Raw genomic sequence first — 25,261 nt, forward strand, 5'->3', positions numbered from 1 at the left:
TATCTGGCTTTATCGCAAATAATATAGTTTTCTTCAATTACATTCTCAATCTAGGTGTTCTTCCCACAATGTTTTATACATGTAATATAAAATAAATGAGATATGCATACGTTTAGGACATCTAATTATTCCAGTATTTTACTATAAGTAAAATTAGGGGGACTAAATTAAATTACAATTGAGAAATGAATCATTATTGTTGAATAATCTACTTGTTATTAACTGTGTGTTATTTGTGCTCACGAATATTTCGGTAAGACGAATTCAAGACAGTAGCCTACTCTAACTTTGTCTTTTTCTACTTTAACATGCATGTACATATTTATGTGATTTATCATAATTATAACAAAAAAATATTATAAATGAAGTGGCCAGCATAAGGGTCTGTGACATCTAATAAATTCTAAAAAATAACTTATTAATGAAAATTAATGCAGTAGAATTACTTAACTATTAATGAAATGTTGGGTACTCGCTGATTTGTGTACCTTTTGGCGTTTAATCAACCCTTATACTTAACTTTTAAAACTGTAAGTTTTTGTTAAGGAGATTTTTGTACCTTTTGGATAGATTTTCCTTTTTGTTTATTTTACAAAGTTACATATCTGCTTTACAGATTTTTTTAAAATTTGGAATAAACAATTCTATCATTATAATCTGATAAGGTGTTAAGTCGGAACCGTAACTACCAATGGAGAGATCTTTTTAAAGAATGATTATAGTTGCGTTCCCCCAAACCATCCTCAATAACAATTTTTTTGAAAAAGCGTTTTGAATAACATAGGAAGGTATTTGTACGTAAATAGCAAAATTAAACTGCGATTTCAGTACTTGAGGAGTAAGAAAAATAAACTACGATTGCAGTACTTCTTCCTAAAAGGCAAAGAGGCAAAGATCTTTTAATCGAACGACAATTCATTGATTTAAATCGGTTCACTCATTGATAATTTAAATGATTGCAGTACTTCCTCTTAGTAGGTGCAAGAGCATCAGCAACGTAGAGGAGCTTTAACCACTTATTCGAGCTGAATTTTATCAAAATCGGACTAAGCGTTATAGAAATATTGGTAATAATAGTTTTAGAAAGGGCCTTATTTGGGTGGGGCAAACTCCCCTCCTTATGAGGCACGGCGTCGAGACTTTTAAAGTGCAAATCTGTACAAAATTTCGATTCGAATGACCCTTCATTCATGCAAATCGGTTCACGTGTCGATAATTTGCAACGATTGCTATACTTCCCCTTAACAAGTGTAAGAGCAGATCGTCGCTTTAATGTTACGTAGGGGAGCCCTAACCCTATCACCCTACCAAATTTTATCAAAATCGGGCCAAGATTTACAGAGTAATTAGTAATAATAATTTTGGAGGGGGCCTTACATGAAGGGAGCTAACTCCTCTCCCATTCAATGTACAGCGTCGAGACCCCAAAAAGGCACATCTACATAAAATTCCGAATCGAATGACACCTCATTCATGAAAATCGGTTCACGCGTTTAGGCGCTACGTTGTTTACAAAAAAGGTAACAAGAAGAAGAAGAAGAAGAAGAAGAAGAAGAACAACAACAACAAGAACAAGAACATTTTTTGAAAAAGCCGTTTTTGCTCATTTTTGGCAACTTTTTTCTCGAAACCTATTAGATCTGGGTGGTTGCAAAAAAATTACAGTTATAAAGGAGGGTTTGCCCTATAATTTAAAGAAAATTTGGGAATTTTATCTTTTATAGAAAAAGAGAAAAAAATTGTCAAAGTTGGGTGTTTTTCAACGTTACGCTTTTTCGTGCAGTTTTTGATGATCAACCCTTATACAACTGTCCTACCGGACAGTTTTAATAAGAGATTTAAACATATTTCGTCATAACTGCCGATATCAAGATAAGGTTTTTTGTCTAATTTTTTCTTAATATGTAAATATGTTCTCCTTTAATCTGTACTAAATAGTAATTGACGTAATCCCCTTACAACCAAATTTCATTCTAAACTTCCCCAACACTTCAACCCGCTCATAAACAATCTATCCCAAATTATTCTTCCCTCAAATCCTCTCCGAAGACTGAAGAGACGATGACCTCGTGATCACCTGATGATAGAAAAGGGGCATCCTTCGAATTCACTTCAACGGCATCCTATGTTAGTCCACTCTTGATGGTTATCGTTCGATGGCTCTCATTCAGATCTCTTTCCAGCCATTTTTATTTATTGTATTGTATTCTAATTTACTTGTGGCTAATAGGCAGTTGTAAATTAAATAGAGTAAAAGAATGTATATAGGCGCCCAGCTTGAAATCACGTTTTGTACAAACAAACTATTGTAATGAAATGTATTATCCAAATTATTAATATAATACAATAATAGGTTTGAATACATGATTAATTCAAACGTGGCACAAATTATAGTGTACGGTGTATAAGACGATCCTTAGCTATGACGGAAATCACTGTTGAGAAAAATGACATTATTAAGTTTCATTAAAAAATATATACAAGTAAAGTGAACACTCTTGCGTATAAGGCGGGCATTATTAAGTGCATGAAGTATCTTTATTCACACTCTGGTGGCCTTAAAAATCTCAATTTCGTCTCCTAGCGTGGTCTAAATAGTATATTGTGAGAGAAAAAAAAGAACCTGATGCAGGCAGGCTTACCCAAGAAGTGGCGGAGAGTAGAGAGTCTTCTTGTAAACTCATCCTGCATATTAGGTATTGCCCATCCTGTAACTCAGGAGGACCCTCTTATATTCATGGTTCTAACCCTTGTAGCTTTTTTTTTTTTTTTTCTATCTCTCTCTAATAAAAAGTAAAGTTCGCCAGGACGAGCTATCCTTATTCTAAATCAGCGTATAGCCCGACCATGAGAGTGGTGGTGTAGCCCCATACCCATACTTTAGAACAGAGTGAACAGAAGCGAACGCTTACTATGTAAATGCATAACCCCATTTCACCTCACCAGAACCACTCATAGTCCCCCCTCCCCCACTAAATCCCACTCTGGTGGCCAAGCCAACACCACCAAGTAAACTGTTCTAGCCTAAAACTGGTTACCACTATCTACCAGCGTGCTTCTTTTTTTTTTTTTATAACGATCCCTTAAAATCCCCTCTTTTTCTGCTTCTGGTTCTCCCAAAGCCCAAAAACTACCCCAAACTCCATCTTCCCCCCCCAATCCGCCACCTTCAAAACACACGGCTTTAACGGGGGCAGGACCATTCTTCCACCAACCACCGTCCGCGTATTCGCCTACAAACAAACACAGGCTAATGGTTTAACCAATAATGCGCTTTAATTTTTTTTCCAAATCTATCCTTTATACAGCGATAAAAGTTTTTATTTAGTTCTTACTCAGATGAAAGCGAAAAAGAATTCTATTTTTTATTATTTTTTTCACCTGCGTGTAGTACCTGTAGATAGTCTTTCATGTTATTTATTGCTGTTCAACTTAAAAAGTTTCTGCAATTTTCTATTTTTCAGTTCAGCTACTATATTTCAACACGAAAACATTAATAACTGGATAAATAGTTCATTAAAGAGGACGCCACGGTAGCCGAGCGGTTAGAGGCGCGACCTGCGAAGCTAATATGTAATGTGTACTGGGTTCGATTCTCGGTCTCTAGGCCTTAGATTTTATTTATTAATTAAAAAAAGAAATTTACAGTAAACTACTAAAGGGTCGTTATTTATCGAAGAATCCTAAAGAAATTAAATGTGAGTTTTATTATTATTTGTTATTATTATTATTATTTGTTATTATTTGTTATTATTATTATTACTATTATTATTATTATTTGTTATTATTATTACTATTATTATTATTAGTTGTTATTATTATTTGTTATTATTATTATTTGTTATTATTATTATTTGTTATTATTATTATTTGTTATTATTATTATTATTATTATTCAATATTATTAGAGGAAGTGGTTTTAATATGGAACCCTGTTGGTATTATGGAACCCAATAATATTTAGGCAGCAAGTGATCTTGTTAACAGTATCCGGCTCAAACTGTAGCCAGATAACGGAAGTGTGTAAAGCAGATGTTTCGTTCAATTGCAATTGCATGTTCATTTTGAAATTTTGAAATTTTGTTTTTTTATCGATTTTTGAAAACTTTAAGAAGGGAAGTTCAAACTTGTTTTTGTTATCAAAATAATGGTAGTTATCCGCACTATACAGGGTGTATGCGGAGGAGAGGTCGAAACTTCTGGAGGTGATTCAGCAGCTCAAATGCAACAAAAAAAAAAAAATTCTCATCACTTTGGCCTTCTGAAATTATGTGACTGCTTGATTCAGTTATCGTTGAAAAAATGCAGTTGAAAATTTTAACAAAAATCATAGAGATCGAATTTTTTAGACATTAAAGTAAAAATTTCATTGTTATAAGAAACGTTTTGAGGCTCGGTATTTAGCGAATTTATACTTACTCTTTCGTTTGGAATAAGCAGATTTGTTGTAAGATAAAGGATAGAAAAGTTATGGCCGTTTTTATGGTGAAAAACGCGAATATCGACGGAAAAGTTAAAAATGCAAATATCTTGGACACTATTGAGAATCGGGCCAAAGTGAAGAGAATATTTTTTGTTGTATTTGAGCTGCTGAATCACCTCCCGAGGTGATATTGGTTCTTGTGTCTCCCAATGTTTTTTTTTTTTTGGTGACATATCAAATCCAAGATAGCGATGCTTGCAATATGGAACTCCATGGGTGCTGGTAATATGGAACCCTGTTCTAGACTCGCAGTAGAAAAATATCTTGGGGTTCCATATTGCAAGCATCACAAGCAAATCATTTATATTTCTGGCGGAAAAACAGAAAAAGAATCTAAAATGGGGCTAAAAAAACAGCTGCAAAAATATTCATTGTACCTAAAAACCACTCTACGGCGACTTGCAATAAAGATACTAAGGTGTACCACATCACCTGCACCTCAAGTCAGAGGCACCACTTTCACTTTTCCATAAAATTGAAGGTTGCTCATCTGGTGGTTGGAGGAGGGTGAATTTGAAGACAGTAGTGCAAGACAAATATATGTATAGAGCCAATAATTACCAGAGAAAGCAATACCATTTTTCGGAATGTCGGAGGCATAGGTAAGTCAAAAACAAAGAAAGGATTTCATGCTACCACCACTTCCTCCATTATTATTTGTGGCGCACCCACTTCTAAGATAATTAGCGCCTTTAAAGAGTCTTAGGCATCGATCTTTTGGAGCACATCTCTTACCATAAGTTTTCCACTTAAATAATTACAGTTATCCTGATTCTAGAACATCGAAAATTATTAATAAGTGAACATCTTATTGTGTATTCACACACGAGAATTTGTTTATCAGGGAAAGTGTTATGTTACTGATAGATTTTTGCTCCATTTTAAAAAAAAAATAAGTTAATTTTCTGTCACTTACGTAGCAAAGGTAAAAATCTGCTTTAAGTTATACAAACGTTCATCTCGAAATCGATAAGTTTGTGCAGGAATGAACTACAACTAAACAGAAGTTACGAGTATATTGAGCAAGGTAACTTCAATAGATTACATAATTTCCACAGGCGCTAACAATATTTTAGCAATTAATCAAATTATTATCGATAAGCATTTGAATCCAAACGGCTCCCAAGTCAGTAATAACTATTCAAAAGTTTTGTTCCCATAATACTAAACCCTAACTAGCTTTCCTTTTGTTGAAGAGTATGATTTTTTCAAAGGTAAAGAGAAGTAAACTGATTCAAAACTATTTGAAGTATAAAATTTTATGGGAAAACGTACATCGACTTTTCAGGATTCGAGCTCAGAACTTTAGAAAGCAGATTATTAAGAGAGAACAAAGAACTGAAGCAGTAAAATAATCTAGAAACTCTAGAAGTAGAGCCCTTATTATGACTTATTTTCTCCATGGAAGCCCCAATATTCTTTGGTCATTGTGATAGATCAAAGAAACTCAGCCAGACCTTTGAGTGTCGGCCTTTGAGTTCCTTGTTAAAAGATAAAGATAGATGGTTGAAAATATGTAAGGACAGTTCTGCCAAATATCTGCTGAAGAGTGGTTCATTTACTTGGAGGAGTTTCTTAAAGGGTTGACATCGCATTGGTGCTGAGCTACTACATATTTGCTATTAGTACAAGCTTTAGTTAAACTTAGTTCCTGCCGACGAATGTATTGTATTTCCAATAAAAAAGTAAATAAATAGAATAAATAATTAATAAAGAAATAAATATTAGAAGAAGCAGTCGTCTCGTACTCTGTGAACATTTGCCCCATGCAGGTGATATCTCCTGTAGATTTTCAAGTGTTGCTATTAAGTTAAGGATTGGCGGTCCAAATAAAAACAACAACTCGTCTTTTTGCCAACGTTTCGGCAAATATATTGCCTTCTTCAGGGTCTGGACATTACAAATACAAAACAATTTAGAGAATTGAAAAATCAGTAAAATAAATTGAAAACCTCAATTCTGTAATGTGTGGTAGCTTTGATTGAAAAATTTTGCTCATCAAGTTACAATTAGATTTGCTGGTGATACCAAAATTGAAATTTCTAGTTTCAGCATCCTCAAATTTTTGATTTTGAGAGATTTTGGTAATCCTCATTCTCTCGGACACAGAAATGTGGATAATTTTGTAAAAAACTACTTTTTTGAACTCATAAGACCTCAAAGGAAATTTGATTTTTCAAAATATTTTTTTTAAATATAGTGAGAAAAATTGAAATGATAATGAACTACAGTACTATTTGGGAAGCTAGCCGTAATATCTTCAGACTAACTTAAACTAAAATGAACTTAAAGTGTAGTTTGTACCTCTTCAGTCAATCGACACCCCCTATTTCTGACAGAACTACATCCTTTAATGTCCTCTCTGTTGACTCTTTGGTCAAGTAGTCATTAGTGTGGAAGTAATTCAACTCAAAAGCCTACCTTAGGCTTTGGACAAAACTTAGTTCCTGCCGAAGTCCTGGGTTCACGTCACTGGGTCCTCTTCCACTCATTATACCACGGGTTCTAGTCAAACACTTCTCCATTCTCGAGCCCTACAAACCTCAAGTTCTCTCACATTAAATAACATTCTAAAACACAATATTTTACTAACAAAACTGAAACTGACTAATTTGTAATTTGAACCTGAGTCTCTCTGTCAGACCAACTCTGCGCTCGCAAAATGATATTAATTATTTGTTGCGCTGGAGTATTCCTCGATGTATCACAGGCGTTTGACCGAGTCTGGCACGAAGGTCTACTGTGGAAACTCAAACGCATCCTTCCTAGCACTTATTACCTCATACTCAGCTCTTATCTCTCTGACAGATTCTTTCAAGTTCTCCAAGGCACTACTCACTCTTCCATCTATCCTGTCCTTGCTGGTGTACCATAGGGAAGTGTCTTAGCTCCTCTACTTTACACAATCTACACTGCCGACTTACCTTTGTCATTCTCTCCACACACACTCTGACCCTATCCTCGCAGTACGCTCACTACAGTCCCACCTTCACTCAATACTTGGTTAGAAAACTGGCGTATAAAAATTAACCCAACTAAGTCTAAATACATAGTCTTCACACTCAAACGACAAACTCCACCACCTGTCTTCTTACATCATACACCTATCCCACCAGCCGACCATGTGCGGTACCTTGGAATGTACCTAGACAAGAGACTTACCTGGGAACCCCCATACGAGACTTAAACGTACCGAACTAAAACAAACGATACAAACTTCTAGCCAGACTACTCGACAAACGCTCAAAACTCTCACTACAGAACAAACGACGACTCTATACAGCTCTTCTCACACCAATATGGACCTACGGACTCGAACTTTACGGAACAGCTAAAAAATCAAACATCAATAGACTGCAAACTCTCCATTCTATGTTAGCAACCACACAATCCAAACAGATCTCCAAATTCCACTCATCTCCGAACTTGCCAAAATTCGATATAAAAATTTTCATAAAAAACTCTCATTTCATCCCAACCCTTCAGCTGCAAACTTATCTTCAACTACGCTAACCTCCAATCCTCGAAGACGGCTGAGGCGCCGTTGGCCTTGTGACCAACTGGGTGACTAATGGCGGCCATCACTGGATGACCACCATTCACGTCTGCCACGTTATTTATTTATACACTTATCGCATTTACATATTGTACCCTGTAGGTACAGGTGGAAATCTCATTAAAAGGATATTAAGAATAAATAAATAAAATTATTTGTTTGCAAAATTGAAATAAAATCAAAAATTCTATTAAATGAAATATCCCAGTATTTTTGTCCTATATTAAGATAATGTATACGTAAATATATTATATTTAGCTTAAAAGACGATTCAGCTTTTAATGTATGCGAGACATATTATTCATGGTCTAACGATCAAACCTAAAAAAACAAATGTTACGAGGAGCTTGGACGATCAAAAGACACAATTTATTTAGAGCAAAAATATTGAATAGAAGTATTATTTATAGAATGAATAGGAAATTTAATGCAAATTAAAGTTGTTTTAGTCGTTTCGTTCAAAAAGCGGAGGTAAAATATTTCATATTAATAGAATAAATGATTAAATTTCTTTAGCCAGTTTGAATAAATATTCCAACATCTTTTTTGCTAAATCTGCGCTTTTCAATTTTATAAAAACACTGATTTGACAAATTATCTCTTATTCATTAAATATTGATTGCTCTTAATTAATAATTTCTTTACGTTCCACGATGGTGGAATATTAATTGTACTTTAGACAAGAACGAATGTAGAATAAATGAGAACGAAGTCTTATTTGAATAATACTAATTGGTTTTTTCGCAATTCTAGGGCATCACGCTAAAGTTTCTTTTTTGAAAACAGCCCTTTTCAAAAGGCTGGAAATTCTCCCCTTCTAAACTGTAATTTCTAAACAAATCTTACTTCGCACCAAAGAGACCTCAAATTTCATTCTCTAAAGCAGTGCTTCCCAACCTTTTTCTGATCATGGCACATTAGTTCAGATACCAAACAGTAAACGGCACACTGGAACTGAAATACTCCCATTTCATTTTAATATGACGTACGAGGTCTTTAAATTAAGTAATGAGACAGATTTTTTTTAAAATTTTTTATTCAAAAAGCATTACAACTCTATATTGTCACCTTCAAAATAACTTCCTTCTGAAGCCACACAGCGCTGGAGACGTTTCTTCCAGCTCCTTGTCACACAGCAATTTCAATAAACAGAGTTTTTGGCTAGTAAAAACATTCCAGTGGCTCCTCAGCCTCCTTATTCGCTCTGACGTGAGTCCTTGTGACTTTTTTTTCTCTTCCCAAAGTTGGAAAAATCACCTCAAGGGAACTCATTTTGGGTACAGTCGAAAACATTCAAACGGCTGTAACCGACCAGCTGAAGGCTATTCCAGTATCGGAGTTCGAGCATTGCTATGAGGAGTGGAAGAAACGTCTCCAGCGCTGTGTGGCTTCAGAAGGAAGTTATTTTGAAGGTGACAATATAGAATTGTAATTCTTTTTGAATAAAAAAATCAGTCTCATTACTTAATTTACAGACCTCGTATCTCTTCTACCTTCTAATTTACTTTTAAATAAATAAAATAAAATAAAGATTTACTAAAACTGACTAAAACTTTTTCTAACTGCAACGTCCAACCAAAGATTAACTTCAGTACTTTTCGTATTCGTAAAATTCGTAAATTCATAGACGTTAATTATATTTCAGAAGAACAACTCCCAGCAGAGGTTAAAGACAAAAAAGAACATTCGGCTGCAAAATTTGAAACTTCCTAGGGGAAACCTCGATGGTATTGGCTTTAGAACTTTCAGAAAGTGAAACCTAACAATCAAAATAATCTTAAAAGATTTTGTTGAAGGCAGTGAATTTATCTAAGTGTTGGATACTCTGGAAGAACAAAAATGAATTGAATTTAATGAACGATTTGAAAGACTGAACGAAATCTTGTTCTTTTTGAAAGAGTCTTCTTTACTGATGAAGTATAAGAACAAACAAAGAAAAGTAAATTTAATACTGAAGTAAATAATATCAAATCTAATACAATTTCTAGAGATATATTCGCACAATATCTTGACTTTTAATCAAATGTTGCCATCCCAGGAGAAGTATTTCCCACTTTAACAAATGAAAACTTACTTAATTTTCCAAAAAACAAGAAAATGCTGACCTCCTTTACGTATAAAATATGATGTTATTACAGTTTCAAATTATAAGGAGAGAAAAGAAACTTGTAATAGTGGTTAAAGTATTAACCAGAGATTTGTAACTCTGCCGTAAAATTGTGCACGGCTTACAGTGATGGTTTTAAGTTTTGTGGAAGATAAACTGCTCGTTGTGTGGAAACTAGTGGTAACCAGGCAAAACCAACAAAATACTCTTCGTTTTACTATCCCAGGCCAGCCACCTTTTTTTAGCACTTTTACGAGTATTCTTCTATATTTTCCCGTTTTTCCTACTCTCTCACGTTGTTGATTCTTTCCCTTCTAAGTAATAATAATTTTTTATTCGTAAGAATATTTCAAGTTAAAATTTTTGATGTTTACTTTTAACTTTAAATGTTCACTAAAAAAAGTAAAGTAAAGTAATCGCCTATTTTTTCAGGCGGGGCTTAACGTCTAACTGCCATTTACTAGGTGTCGCGGACGGAGACGAATAGCAAACGTACTTTACTTTTTCTCATTTAACCATTAAATAAAATCCAAGGCCAAGACCGGGAATCGAACCTAGTACCACAATGCATATTAGCTTTGCAGGTCTCGCCTCTTAATCCGCTCGGCTACCGTGGCGCCTCAAATGTTCACTATAAATTAGCTTTACTGCAGTTTCACTTTATTAAAAAGGACTTATGGGTCTACACAGAAAGACTGTATAGTGTAAACCAAGCGTAAATAATAGTAATAACAATAACAACAGGGAAGGGATTAGCTATGCTGTTAGCGTACTGGACTCCCACGCGGAGGTCTCGGGTTCGAATCCAGCATCCTCTGACCCTTAGATTTTCTCTTCCTAGGAGCTTCTTACAGCTCACTGTCCGTTGATAGACAGTGTTGCCTGTAACGAGAGAACACTGCCCGGAGGCAATGAAAAAAAAAACCCGGGCGCCAATAACCTTAGATGTTGACGCGCCTTAAATCATTAAAAAAAAAAAAAACAGTAATAATAATATTAATAATAATTGTTTTTTCCCGAGGAGGGAAAATGCCACAGGCACCTTCCAGATTAAGTCTGAGTGTGTGGGGGCTCCACCCACTAAAAAAAACCTCCTCTTCAGGCATAACGTCCACCCCGAAAGCGCCATTAGCATTACTTCAGGGTAGTACCTCGTATTGAATGCAACTATCTGTGAATTAGCACATTGTCTGGGCCATAGATCTTAAAATCGGTCTAGCTCCTTCTTCTTTGTTCTAAGCACAGACCTAACAAAGCAGGAATCTTCCTCCCATAGGTCTCTGGGCTAACCACGCAGTATCCACTATGTTGTGCGATGAAAGCGGACCAGTTCTTTTCTGCAGTCTCGCTCTTTCCTCCGCCTATCTTTCATATTCGAAGAAGGTATGATTTGCATCATCATGAGCTGAATCGCCGAAAATACAATCTAGTGTGGCTAACTTACCCATTTTGCCAAGATACGAGCAAAAGTAACCATGGCCGGTTAGGAACTGGGTTAGGTAGTAGTCTATCTCACCGTGTCTCCTATCCGCCCAAGCTGCAGGAACTCCGATGAGACCAGCTGTCCATCGACCCCGGGTATCAGCCAACCATCGTTCGCACCAAGTCCGTTTAACAAACTCTCTTGCTTGCGCCCTAGCCACGCTTTTCCCCAGGACATCCTTCTGCAAATAGATCAACCTTCTGGCTTGAGCGAGCAGATCTATAGGTGTAACTCCAGCCACCACTAAAATCGCCGGTTCAGACACCGTTCTATATGCACTAGCGATTCTAAGTGCACCCTTTTTTTTTTGTACCCTAGCCAACCGCTCACGGTACTTTTCTTTACTGAGTACCACAGCCCAGATCTCGCTAGCGTATAGCAAGTAGACATTGGCAGTAGATATCAGTAAGCGTCGCCTGCTAGCAATAGGTCCTCCAGTGTTCACCATCAACCCGCTCAATGCGGAAGTGACTTTAGCGGCTTTCATTGCTGCATGTTTAAGCTGGGCGCCAAACGTGAGCTTTGTGTCTGAACGTACACCAAGATATTTCTCTAATAATAGTAGTAATAGTAATAATAATAATAATAATAATAATAATAATAATAATAATAATAATAATAATAATAATAATAATAATAAGCAGCTGACCCTTAGATTTTCTCTTCCTAGGAGCTTCTTACAGCTCACTGTCCGGTGATGGACAGTGTTGTCTGTAACGAGAGAACACTGTCCGGAGGCCGGCAGTGCACTGAAAAAAGCTCCGGGCGCCAATAACCTTAGTTGTTGACGCGCCTTAAATCGTAAAAAAAAAAAAAATAATAATAATAATACCGGGTTCGAATCCCGCAGCTAGCCCTTAGATTTTCTCTTCCTAGGAGCTTCTTACAGCTCACTGTCCGGTGATGGACAGTGTTGTCTGTAACGAGAGAACACTGTCCGGAGGCCGGCAGTGCACTGAAAAAAGCTCCGGGCGCCAAAAACCTTAGATGTTGACGCGCCTTAAATCGTAAAAAAAAAAAAAATAATAATAATAATACCGGGTTCGAATCCCGCAGCTAGCCCTTAGATTTTCTCTTCCTAGGAGCTTCTTACAGCTCACTGTCCGGTGATGGACAGTGTTGTCTGTAACGAGAGAACACTGTCCGGAGGCCGGCAGTGCACTGAAAAAAGCTCCGGGCGCCAAAAACCTTAGTTGTTGACGCGCCTTAAATCGTAAAAAAAAAAAAATAATAATAATAATACCGGGTTCGAATCCAGCAGCTAGCCCTTAGATTTTCTCTTCCTAGGAGCTTCTTACAGCTCACTGTCCGGTGATGGACAGTGTTGTCTGTAACGAGAGAACACTGTCCGGAGGCCGGCAGTGCACTGGAAAAAGCTCCGGGCGCTAATAACCTTCAGCTGTTGATGCGCAAAAAAAAAAAATAATAATATAATTATAATAATAATTATAATAACTTCGTTACTGATTTTTTTTTATTTTTATGTCTCAAAAATGACTCAAAATCGTGTGCGCCTTTTGGCCAACCAGATTTTTAATTTCAAGTTAGTCCTTGAGTGGAATTGTGTATTAATTGGGTAGTGATTGTCCTCTATGAAGAGAATAAATGGGGTTGTAGAATAAAGGGTGCGGACACAAAAAGAGTTCGCACTTCAAAGTATACTACAACATACCTACCTATCATCTTTCGCACTCTTTTTTCTAGGGGTTAGCCTGTGAGGGCTGCCGACTCTGAAGTACTACCAGGATGGTGTAAGGGATAAGAAGAAGGTGGACGTATTCACTAGGTAGGTCAGTTCTTGGGCTTTTTTGGGTGAGTGAAGCGGTAGAGAGGGATTTTTAGAAAGGGCTCTGTATTATGCCTACATCCGTTCGCAGGATACTACCTCGTCCTTTACTCAAAGCAAGTCCCTCTAGAGAGCCTACCTACTTCAACACTACCATCCTCTCTATCGCCTACTTCTAGAACCTTTCTTTTCAGTAGTTCTTCTCATTTCTATCTTTAAAGTATCCGAGAATAAGAAATGCTAAAACAACGTTTATCCTCTCTTAGATCGCAAGAAATTTGGTGGAATGCAAGCTTTGGAATCGCCAGAGTAGGGAAAATGTTGAGAGTAGATAAGGGTCGTTCTGAATATTGATAACCAAAGTAAAGTAATTTCCTATTTCTTCAAGCAGGATTCGAGTCCAACTACCAAATTGTGTGTCGCTGTTGGCCATTAGCAAATGTACTATAAAAAAAATTTCTCACAATAACCATTAAATAAAATCCAATGCTCTATAGAGAACGGGAATCGAATCCACTAACCCAGAGGTCGCCAAAGTGGTCTATATAGACCCCCAGGAGTCTATTTAATAAAAGTGGGGTCGATCTGAGCCAGGGAGTCGTTGGAAAAACAATTTCGAACCCAATATAGCGAACCTTGCAAAGAAACACCAGGCACATCCATCTCATTAATTAAGAAGCAATACTGTAGTTACTTTACTTATTTATAATTACTTATTATTTAATAAATATTAAGGTACTTAAATTTCAACATTAAGATATTTTCATAAAACTATTGTTACACGATGTAAAATTACTTTAATAAATGTTTAGTATCATAAAATAAATGTACAAACACAGTACCTAATAGATAGTTTTATTTTAATTAACTGAAAATTACTTTTAATTGGGGTCGATGGAGATTTCGACAAATTATATAGGGGGACCATGATCGAAAAAAAGTTTGGCGACCCCTGCACTAACCAATACATCTTAACTTTGCCTCTAACCGTTTGGCTATTGTGGCGCCTGAATTATATTAATAAAACTTGAATATTTTCGACTGGTTTTTAGTTATTAAATCGTGGAAGTCAGACATTATAGTTTTTGTTTTTAAGAAGTTTCAGTATTCTTTAATATACACCACCAATTTAATAGACAAGTAGTGCTTTACAAGATATGTAGCGTGCTATGGCAGTAGAGGATGTCGCCTGGATTGCTTTTACTATGCGCTAAGCGACGCAAAACCATATAAAGACTTAAAATCTCACTCTGGGTCTCATAGGTGTCCGGCTTATGGACAAGAATTACTTGTTCACATCCTTATGTGAAGATCAGCCTACTGCTGCGACGTCTGGCGAATGTTTAGAAGTCATGGCGATCCTAATTTTTCTCGAACATTCTAGCTGCTTTGAAACCCCCTAAGAAAACCAGAGTGTACCATAGTTAGTAAAAGCAATGTAGAAGAAGACTTAATGACTTAGGTAAAAAGAAAGAAGTGAACCTTTTCAAGATTTTACGAGCACCAAGGAATCTATATAAACAATTCTGATAAGTTGGTTAATACAGAATAACTAAGTTCGATCACATAAGGCAAGCGATTGAGAAATAATTAATTATTCGAGCTTTATAATAATATTAGTGCTTACGCTCTAGTTAAGCGTATTATTTTAATAAAAATAAATTGCATAATTTATCTTTGAAGTAAAAATACTTAATATGAAATAGCGTGCCACTAAAATCTATTTCAATAAAATATAAAAGAGAATCAGTGTTTAAATTACTAAAATATTCACAAACAGTTTGAGGCTAACAAATTTCCCTTAGATATTGAATCAGATTATAGTTTGAGAGGAAATTAGTAAATAATTTGTTCTTCGTAAAATTATTATTATTATTACAAAAATGGGGGCAGAAACACTTTGAGAGCACGTCGCTGAATGCCAATTATTCAGAAATTAATTTCAGAAGCCTTCCAAAGCCGAGGAGGGGGACACTTTTTGCATACTAATTTTTAACTAGAGTTTAGTATAAGCTAAACCCCATCCCTATGCCACAAACTGCCACAGCATCAACATGAGGCCGCCTGAGAAATGGCGGCTAAATCTCTGCCTCACTAAAAATGTATAGAGACTTGGATAAAGTTTTTTAACGAAATTTGCGTCTTCTTCAATTAAAATTATATACATAATAAAGTTAGGCTATTAAAATTTATCGTGATTTATATAATTCTTTTATTAATGAAGTTAAGTAATAACTAATAAAGGTCCACGATAGCCGAGCGGTTTAGGCAGCAGAGAATTTTCCACTGAGGAAAAATCTCTAAATAAAAGGGAAAAGAAAACCTATGATCAAAAAATATGGCCGCTTACGTTGAAGACAACAGTAAAGGAAAAGAACCTTAAAATTACGTACAAAAACAAACGAAGAATCACCAAAAAGACTTTGGTTTCCCACGATAAATGCCTCACCCATGACAGCAAATCCACTCCTCGAAGTCTGATCGAAGAAGTCTTTAAAGACAGAAGTAAGGTTTAACCAGAAAAAAAGAGTAGAGAATAGCAACAAGAGCGACCATGTCAGAAAAACAATCATAGCAAATTTCAACGAATTAATCTCACCTAACTTATTAAATTGTGGCGTTAATTGCAGAAAATAGAACAAAATTAGCCTCCGAGGAAAGATAAGGAATCTAGGTATTTCGAAACAGCAGCCACGTAAAAAAGAAACCTCGAACAAAACACAATATTGTCAGATGAGTGGTTGGACAAGGGCCAAAAAAATTGATTAAGGCATTAATTTTCTATTCGCCTCCGGAGGCAATATTACATGGGGAGAGGCAATATCAAAAGCACGAAAACAGAATGATATAATGTTTTGAAGTGGTGGAGAAACTTGGATTTGTAAGTGGGAATCGAATAACTAGGGAATCGAATCCAATAAAACAAAATAATTACTTATAAACCATTAAAACAAAAAACAGAATCACTTGAAGGGCATGAATGAAGGTCATTCAACGATGGCCATCTTAAGTCGGTTAATGCGAAATACCGAAAGAATTGAATAAAAAAGGATTCTCCTAGTTTATCGTTCGGCCAGGTAGTCACGAGGCTATCGTTTGCCTCAGTCTACGAGGAGAATTTGACAAAAGGGTGAAGTGCAGGTCCTGGGCTAAGCCCAGAAATAAATGAGATTTGCAGGATCGGTGTGGATGGTATGGTTCCTCCTCCAAATTGGTGTTACAACTCGCTTGCGTGAATCTTGTATCCTCCTCTATCAAGGAACGCCAGTTGTCCCGGTCTAATGACGCCATCATTCAGTTTCGGATACCAAGGAGGAGTTCTCGCATTCTTAGAAACACCATCACTTCGTCGCGATCTCGGTCTTCCATAAAGTCTCAGTCGACGCGTGCCACATATATTTTCTTTAATTACCATCCTCAGGATTCTTGTCCTGCCCAACGAAGGCGTCCAAGCTTTATCAAATTCACCCAAGTCAACGTCCCTGTACAAACTCCTTTGATCTACGTTACTTCCCAATCTGCATGTTTCGCCATCCAAAATGGTTCCATAGATCCTTCGAAGAATTTTTCTTTCGAACCTAAGGGAGAACAAGCTCGTCATTGCTGGTGGTGACCCAGCACTCTGAAGCGTATGTTATGACCGGTCAGTTAAGGGTCTTGTAAAGTCTTATCTTAGTCGACCTGGAAGATTAACTGACTTTTAAAATGATCTTGCAAGCCGAAGTAGGTCCTGTTAGCCAGCAGTATTCTTCTATTAATTTCACTGTGCACGTTGTTGTCGAAGTTCACCTGCGTGCCTAGATAAATAAAATTATCCACCCACCCGAAAATGTAATTTCCAAATTTGGCACAGTATTCTGCTTCTGCTGTGGATGGAATGGTTGCTCACATAACAGGGTGAGTTCCAGTGATGGTTCGACGGATTTTTGACTGGAGGATTTGGATCTTGCTTAGATTTGAACACTTTGCTGTTCCGTACAGTCCGCAAGTCCTGATAGGAGCAAGTAAGGCTGATACAGTCTTGTTACAAAACAATTTTCAAGTGCAAAATCACTAAGTTTTTGATAATTAATTCTAATTATTATTATTTTTTAAAATGGGAGAGAATTTGCTGGTAATATTAAAGTATTTTAAAAGAAAAATATTTCATTATTTTGAAACAGGAAATTAAGTTGTATACAATACAAATATATTTACTGAATAAACTCAAGTAGAAAGTGCCCAGCATGGGGTTAGCAAGCGATGGGTGGGTGGGTTTATGTAACCCCAAGTAGTGGGGCTAAACTATAAACTACCCAAGCAATTGAGTTTGGATACCTTCCGAGAGTAAAGGATACACAGAGTGAGTTAGTGTTCCATAATGATGGGAGGGGTGTATTCTGAGCCGTAGAAAGTAAAGGGGATATGAAATTATGCGATAGCGGCACCTGTAAACTCTCTCTCTGTATAATAATATAACGCTCAGAGTTTTGTGGGTCCGAATGGGAAACCACTACCAGCTTCCAAGTCTGAAAACTTCCCCACCCCCATCCTCTTGTCTAGTTTTCCAGCTTGGAAACTTAATTTTCTACACTTCTCCGTTAATTAATGTGTTTTATGTTTTAATTCGAGTGGGTGCTAGTATGTTTTTAGACAGAAATTTTCATTGGACGAGGAAAAAGAGTTTTACTCCTACTATAACATTGGCACTCACCACTATACCTTGTTGTTAGAGGAGCGTAGTTTATGAGAAAGGTTATGAATAGGTTTACAAAGCGGTAGCAAATGGAATGGAGAAAAAGATGCCGGTAGGAAGTAGAACAAACGCTTTGAACTATGGTCACAATTCACTTTGTGGCTGTACATGGAACAGGAGTTCAGGAGAGGTCGACTGGTATGAGTGATACAACCAACCAAAAGTGCTCTTTTCCACCTAACTTTCCTTTCCTGATGAACAATCGCATCTCGGCCAGACCGCTTTTACTCCTTTATTTCTAACAAAGCTTTACAAGTTGGAAAACTCTATTTATTTATCCACTAAAATCATGAAACATTAAATAGTAATCAAAAACCTATTATCTTACTTCCAGTCAATCTATTTGAAACTTTCTTACCTTCATTTTATTTTTAATTTAAAAAAAAGAAAAGTTATTTAATCTCCTACAAGTAAATAAGATGACAACAGAAATATGAGGCAGGTCCATCACTCAGTGAAAATGGTTTAAGAATTATTTATTTACTGACTTCCATCGCCAAGAAAATTGCAAGATCAACTCCTCCACAAACGCCTTAGAATTGGGCTTGTCAAGATGTCAAGAGATGATAGCTGATGGATTACTGGGTTAAGGTGACCGGCAAATTCATCTGGATGTGTGCGTCCAAATTCATCTCATTTTTCTCATAAAATTAAATTGGGTAAATAAGTCCAAAAAAAAAACAAAACTGAAAAGCTACAAATGAAGAAGATAATAAAATAAGCACTGTTGGGCAAAAAATAGTTACAATATTTAAGAGAAATTTAATTGAATCCATGACAGTTGGAATGTTAAGAACATATTGCATTGTTTTATAACCTAAAAAATTCAATAATAAATTGTTTCAGTTCAAAATAATGTGATAAAAGCGTACCTCATTTCACCGAATACTACCGGAGGTTGCCGAAATGCTAGCCTTAATTCTGTAAAAGCGTGACCCTCATATCTCCGAATACTACCGAAGGTTGCCGAAATGCTAGCCTTAATTCTGTAAAAGCGTGACCCTCATATCTCCGAATACTACCGGAGGTTGCCGAAATGCTAGGCCTTAATTCTGTAAAAGCGTGACCCTCATATCTCCGAATACTACCGAAGGTTGCCGAAATGCTAGGCCTTAATTCTGTACCACAAAGCAATAATCAAAACTGAAGAGTAGAAGTTTGCGCAATTGGCAAAAGCGTATGGTGTAACTATCGAACTTCAGGCTTTGTTTAAAAATTAATCCATTCAAAATAATTTTATTACAGCTCCATTTGTAGGCAAAAATATAGGTAGTTATAAAAGACTCAAAAAAAAAGCAATATGCTCAGCCCAGGAGCTATCCACTGCAATTAATATTTGAGCTTCAATAATTCTGAATTGTGGTAGAATTATAAGAATAAGTATAACAATACTGTGGCAACTTGAAATACCAGAAATTCTTATAATACTCGTAATAATAATAAATAAATGAAAAAAGAAAAAGTTATTTGGTTATATATAATATATTAGGATGTCATTGGAGTCTATCATAAAGGATGTAACTTCCGCAGTGATTTAGAGCAGAAATGGGCGTAAGTTGTAGCTCGTTCGCCCACTCTAGCGGTCTCTACAGGATATTAGATGCCGCAAGCCTTGTGCATGGTCTCCTTGCAGATTTATGTAATGTTATCGAACCTCTAGGGGAATGATTCATTGCCCTACAATTTTTATATATTTATTGCTTACGGCGTGGCACCAACTTTATCTTATTTTATTTCTTTTTTCATAAAATTAAATTGGGGGAAAAAAATTCTAGAACACTTTTAATATATAGCTCTATTAAGCATGAAGTAATTATAAATAATAACTAGTAAATACAACTACATTAAGTAACTGTAAGGTGTACATAATAAAATTATTAGTAATCAACAGAGCGTCAGAAATTAATTCAGTAATTAAATTAGTTGTAATTACTCTCTATAACTAATAATTATAAATCAATTGCGATTATTAGCTTAAGTTGTAGTTTCACGAATAGCTAACAACTTATTCAACTACTAGAATCGTAAACCTCCATTGAATCTGAATTATTCCTAGAATTTGAATTGCGAATAAATTATTATCTGTTCTATAATCGATTATAAGGCACACATTCATTTTTATTCTTAATGTTTTACTGTTCATTCATTACTGATACGATTGTAATCGAGTGAGACTTGTGTTTATTTAGTTATTCTAAATAATAGTTTAATGAAACTATAATTAAAAATAGGGGCGCGTGTTGGTCTAGTGGTTAAGGGCGTGGCTTATTAAGTGGGAGGTCCCCAGTTCGAATCCCGTGTATGGCTACTTTATATTTGTGTTTACTGTAAAGTATGGAGCTTGCGCCTGCATCCACGACACCTAATTGGTAAGTTGGACGTTAAGCCCCGCCCGAAAAAAATAGGCTATTAATTTACTTAACCGACTTTTACTTACACTAAATAAATATGGTTGAAAATGTTTTGATATATGTAAATATAAGGTAACCAGGCGCCACGGTAGCCGAGCGGTTAGAGGCGAGACCTGCGAAGCTAATATGTATTGTGGTACTGGGTTCGATTCCCGGCCTTAGGCCTTGGATTTTATTTAATGGTTAATCAAAGAAATTTACAATAAAGTATGTTTGCTAGTCGCCTCCGTCCACGACACCTAGTTGGTAGTTGGACGTTAAGCCCCGCCTGAAAAATAGGCGATTACTTTACTTTTTTACTTTATAAGGTAACCAGCATGGCGGTCATTTAGCTAACAAAAAATAAAGTTAATGAGAGAAATGGTGTTTTGGCAACCACTAAGTAACCTCAAATTTGCTAAGACAACATACCTAGTAAGCTTATTTTATAATTATCATTTAGGTACCATGATAATCTAGGATGATACCAAATGTCTAGAGAAAATTAGAGATTTCCTCGAGTATAAATCCTCTAAAGCCCTGCTCTTTGAATTGCTTGTTGCCGAATCATTTTATATTCTTTATTTATTTGTTTTTCTATAAAAAGGAGATATACGTTCTCTACTTTCCACGTAAATTTTGCCTGAATAGATTACTTTGCTTTCAAAGCGGTTAGTTGGATTCAATATTTATACGCTGTTTGCTGTTTTCTAAAAATATTATTTGATCAGCGTACTCTCTAAGAACAATCAGGATCAACAGCCTAGACTTCCTCAAAGATCGGGTGCCTTCTTTCCTTTTAATAAATCAACTATCGCTATAGTAGTGTGAGTTATAAAGAGCCAAGCTCTGTGAACTATCATTGTTCAATAGAGCAAATGGTTTTGTTAGTGTTTTTTAAAACACTAAAACTAAAGTTTAAAATTTTTAAACAAAAACTATATGTTTAAAAAATATTTGAATGCATTTCCACGATAAAACTCATAATGATTGCATTAAGAATAAAAGGATTTGAAAAACACAAATAAAGAGCCTATTAAGGTGAATTCTGTTATTAAATAAACAATTCTGTTTGTCTAGACACTTATCACGAACGGAAGTATGTAAACATGATTATTATCTATTCAATAACAGACATTCGAATCAGTGCTTTATTAAATTCATCCTTATTAATCTTCTTTATTTTGTGAGAGGGGAGTTCTGATAGAATCAGTTATTCTTAATTTTGTTTACACACCCTGCTTCTCAGGATAATATTCTTAAAGCTTACAGCACCTTAACATGAACTAAAATTAAAAGTGTTAATTTTTATTGAAACAAATAATATGTAAACTATTTCATCACATTATTATCTTTTGGCATTTTTTATTATTTCCTTATTCATCGAACTTCAATATAAGAAGTCACCCGTTTTCTTGCAGGTCATCAAGCAGATAACTTTCTCCTTACTGTTATCATTGTCCATCACCGGACAGTGAGCTGTAAAAAAGCACCTTGGAAAAGAAAATCTAACGGCCAGCAGCAGGATTCGAACCTGAGATCTCCGCGTAGGAATACAATCCGCTAACCTCTTAGCTAATCCGTTCCCAGTACTTTTAGTAAAAAAAACTTCTTTAGCAATTATAAAATAACTGAATGACTACTATTTCAGATCAAAGTCAAATAGATGAAGAGATCTAAACTATCATCTGTGAAAAGAATCAATGAAAAAGAATGTAAGAGTTCAGAAGAATGTAAGAGTTCAGAAATCTACTCACCAACTGGGTTCTCTTCGGTCCACAGTGACTCATCGATGCTGTAGTCTGCCTCTGTAAAATAGTAACACATTATATTAAAAATCTATATAATTATCAACATCCTGCGCATTATAATTACCCATTTCCTAGCGAATATTCGAGTTTTTCTAATCGTACAGATTTTTTCAATTTTACAACTTGAAGTATCCATTTATAGGTGAACGATTTAAATTTTTTTCTTTGTTGTCCATGTTCTTGGCCAGTTATGTCAGAATGTGGAAAGAAAACTGAGGTAAGTTAAGTTTGCGAAGAGTTTGGCTTTTTTCTTATCGGGGGTTGAGCCCAAAGAGATATGGCTGATTCTATCCAAGAACTCGTTGGGCAGAATAATAGGGGAAGCAAGTAAATTAATCATCTATTTCTTTCAGGCGGGGCTTAACGCCCAACTTACCAATTAAGTATTGATGGGAAACAACAGCAACATACTTTAATAATTCTTTTTTTTAAACAAATAAAAAGTACCTACACGCGGGATTCGATCTGGTGACCTCCTTCACACTACGCCACCTCTCTTAACCACTAGACCAAACCCTGGCTCATGGTGAAATGTATTAAACATACAGTTTAAACTTTCTGCGATTTCTTAAGTGTTTGAATTATGCTGCCCGCACTTATTTACACTACGGAAATACAAACACAGAATATCTCAAGACGGATATTTCCCGAAAAATAATTATTTTCGCAAATTTGGAGAGCAATTGCAATATTTTTTTTTTTTCCTAGTATTGTAAGAGAGTGTATTAACAGTCCAGCTTTTCCGACAACAAATACTTAAAATGAAATTAGAATTTCAAAATTTTGAACTTAATTTAAAAGTTCTCATCATGAAACTTTAAAGTTAGTACCAGAGTCAAAACTTTGTACATTTCAGATTAACTCTTCAACGTTTTCTCTCTTCTAGTTCTCTTCGTTCCGCCATATCTACTATACCAAGATTATAAAGGATTAAAACAGTCAATAATGGGCTTAGAGCTTTGTTCCTGGGATTAGATTTCTTGTTCCCAGCTGGCTAACCCCTGAAAACTCTCTTGTAAATCATTTAATAAGCTGGTTACAGTAATTTCGTAACGCTTGTTTTTTTAAAAATAAATTTCACCTTAAACTAGTTTTTAGACATCGATCATTGGTTAAAGAATATAGAATCCTGACGTACTGATAGCAAGAAACAGATGTGCCGATTTTAGGCAAAGATAAGCGTCCAGAAATAAAGGCAATTTTGATTATTGATTTTATACTTAGATTTCATTCATTTATTTATTTCTTATATTTATCAGAGTTTTATAGATACAAATTTATCGATCTTATCCTACAGGTTTTTCGATGATTTTTTTACCTGCATTCTCTATCCTAGTCCAAAGCTTTCCTTCCGTATTGTACTTTTTTGAAATATCTTTAATTTAAGATATTTGCAATTGGTTCAGTCATAGCTTTTTTATATTTATAATAAATTTCTCAAATAATAATGATTAACACCATTAAATGACACAATTTTTTTTGGCCATTAAATGATAAATAATTTATTTCAGAAGCCATTTTGTTTCAACTCCGTGCTCTAATATAAATCGTGGCAATAATTCAACTCGAATTCAGTAGCAGGCGCTGAATGATAACGGTAGATTTATTTGAATTTATATTATAAGCAGGAATTTTAAAATAACAATGTACATTATTTCTTTGCAATTCTCCATTTTTTTTTGTTTGTTTTATGGAGTTGATCGAGTTGTGACGTGTACGACTCAATTTATTGGCCCTTATCCGTTCGATGTCGTCCAAATAAAAACGGCGCTTTGCATCCTTAAAGCTTGTACGTTAACAATTGGATTAACCACAATATTAAGTTAAGTTAAAACCTCATTTTAACTGTTCTACCAAACTTAATTTCATAACCAAACTGTCTTAACACCACAAACAACACAAACGCAACCTGTTTTAAAAACCTTCTATAATCCGCTTAAGCGTCGATATCCCTGCGACTGCTGATTACATGATATAAAAGAACATCGAATTCACTTAATCGATATACTGTATATGCTGATTCACATCGATCAATTTGCATGCTGGGAAATTTGCAACTTCTTTCTATAGTTCTAAAAAAATTCTATAGTTCTTCTTACTTATGTTCTTTCACTTTTTTGTTCGCATCTTGTTCTGTTGGATCTGTTCTTAGATTGTTCCATAAGTGATTATTCTACAGTCGAATGGATTAGTCTTTGTTTAGAACCTCCAAACAGTTATTCGCCATTTACTGTTTTACTAAGTTATTCGATTCTTATCAATATTTCCAATCAGTTTTCTATATGTTATCTAACCATATTTTCTAGTTTAATTTAATTTTCCATGTTTTCCTAGTTTCCACTCTTATTGTTCCCCATTTTGACCATGTGGCAGCTTAGTGTATGGCCGGTCTTTCTGGTGATCTCGAAGCTAAGCTCAAGCGCCTCCATGAACTGCTTCATACGATTTATTTTCAGCATTTCCAGAGACACTCGCATTTCGCAGTTACTAGGATGAGTTGAAGTGGCTTTTCCCTTGTCTACCGCCTCCAGTATTTTTTGGGCTTCATTCCTTTTTCAAGTTATCCATTCTCAAAGTGACCATCTTATATTTACCAACTCTTCAAGTTCAAATCCTCTATCCATTCTCGTAATACTAGATCTCGTTCCTCTGATCTCTATATTCCCTCACACCGTACTTCATCCTTTGACAAATCCTTCCTAATACGCGCTACCTCTCTCTACAACTCCTTACCTTCATCTATCCGCCATGCTCCTACCCTTTCCATCTTTAAATCCCTTCTGTTCAATTATCTTCTTTCTACTCAGCTTCCTCCGAAATAAATTCATTTATTTCCTTAATTTTAATTCTTATTTCTGTAAATACTTACTTATTTTTATATATAAATATTTACAGACCAGGCCTCCAACT

The 25,261-nt window shown here is 35.5% G+C and overlaps 1 protein-coding gene across 20 annotated transcripts in view; it reads right to left on the reverse strand.

Annotated features, from left to right (window-relative positions):
• The window catches only part of mmd (disintegrin and metalloproteinase domain-containing protein mind-meld), a 374,487-nt gene extending 352,105 nt beyond the window's left edge, over window positions 1-22,382 (reverse strand). For all 20 annotated transcript variants that reach the window (XR_012454178.1, XR_012454177.1, XM_074114424.1 and 17 more), the window contains exon 1: window positions 22,298-22,382. Coding sequence is in view for 18 of the 20 variants with exons in the window: in XM_074114424.1 (XP_073970525.1) it covers window positions 22,298-22,367 (70 nt within the window). In the remaining 2 variants the exon portion in view is untranslated. The remainder of the gene's footprint in view (window positions 1-22,297) is intronic.
• Window positions 22,383-25,261: the final 2,879 nt, after the last annotated feature.

The sequence above is a fragment of the Rhodnius prolixus genome, unplaced genomic scaffold (assembly GCF_049639745.1).
Source record: "Rhodnius prolixus isolate KJV_2025 unplaced genomic scaffold, Rpr scaffold_7, whole genome shotgun sequence".
In the NCBI taxonomy this organism is placed as follows: Eukaryota; Metazoa; Arthropoda; class Insecta; order Hemiptera; family Reduviidae; genus Rhodnius; species Rhodnius prolixus.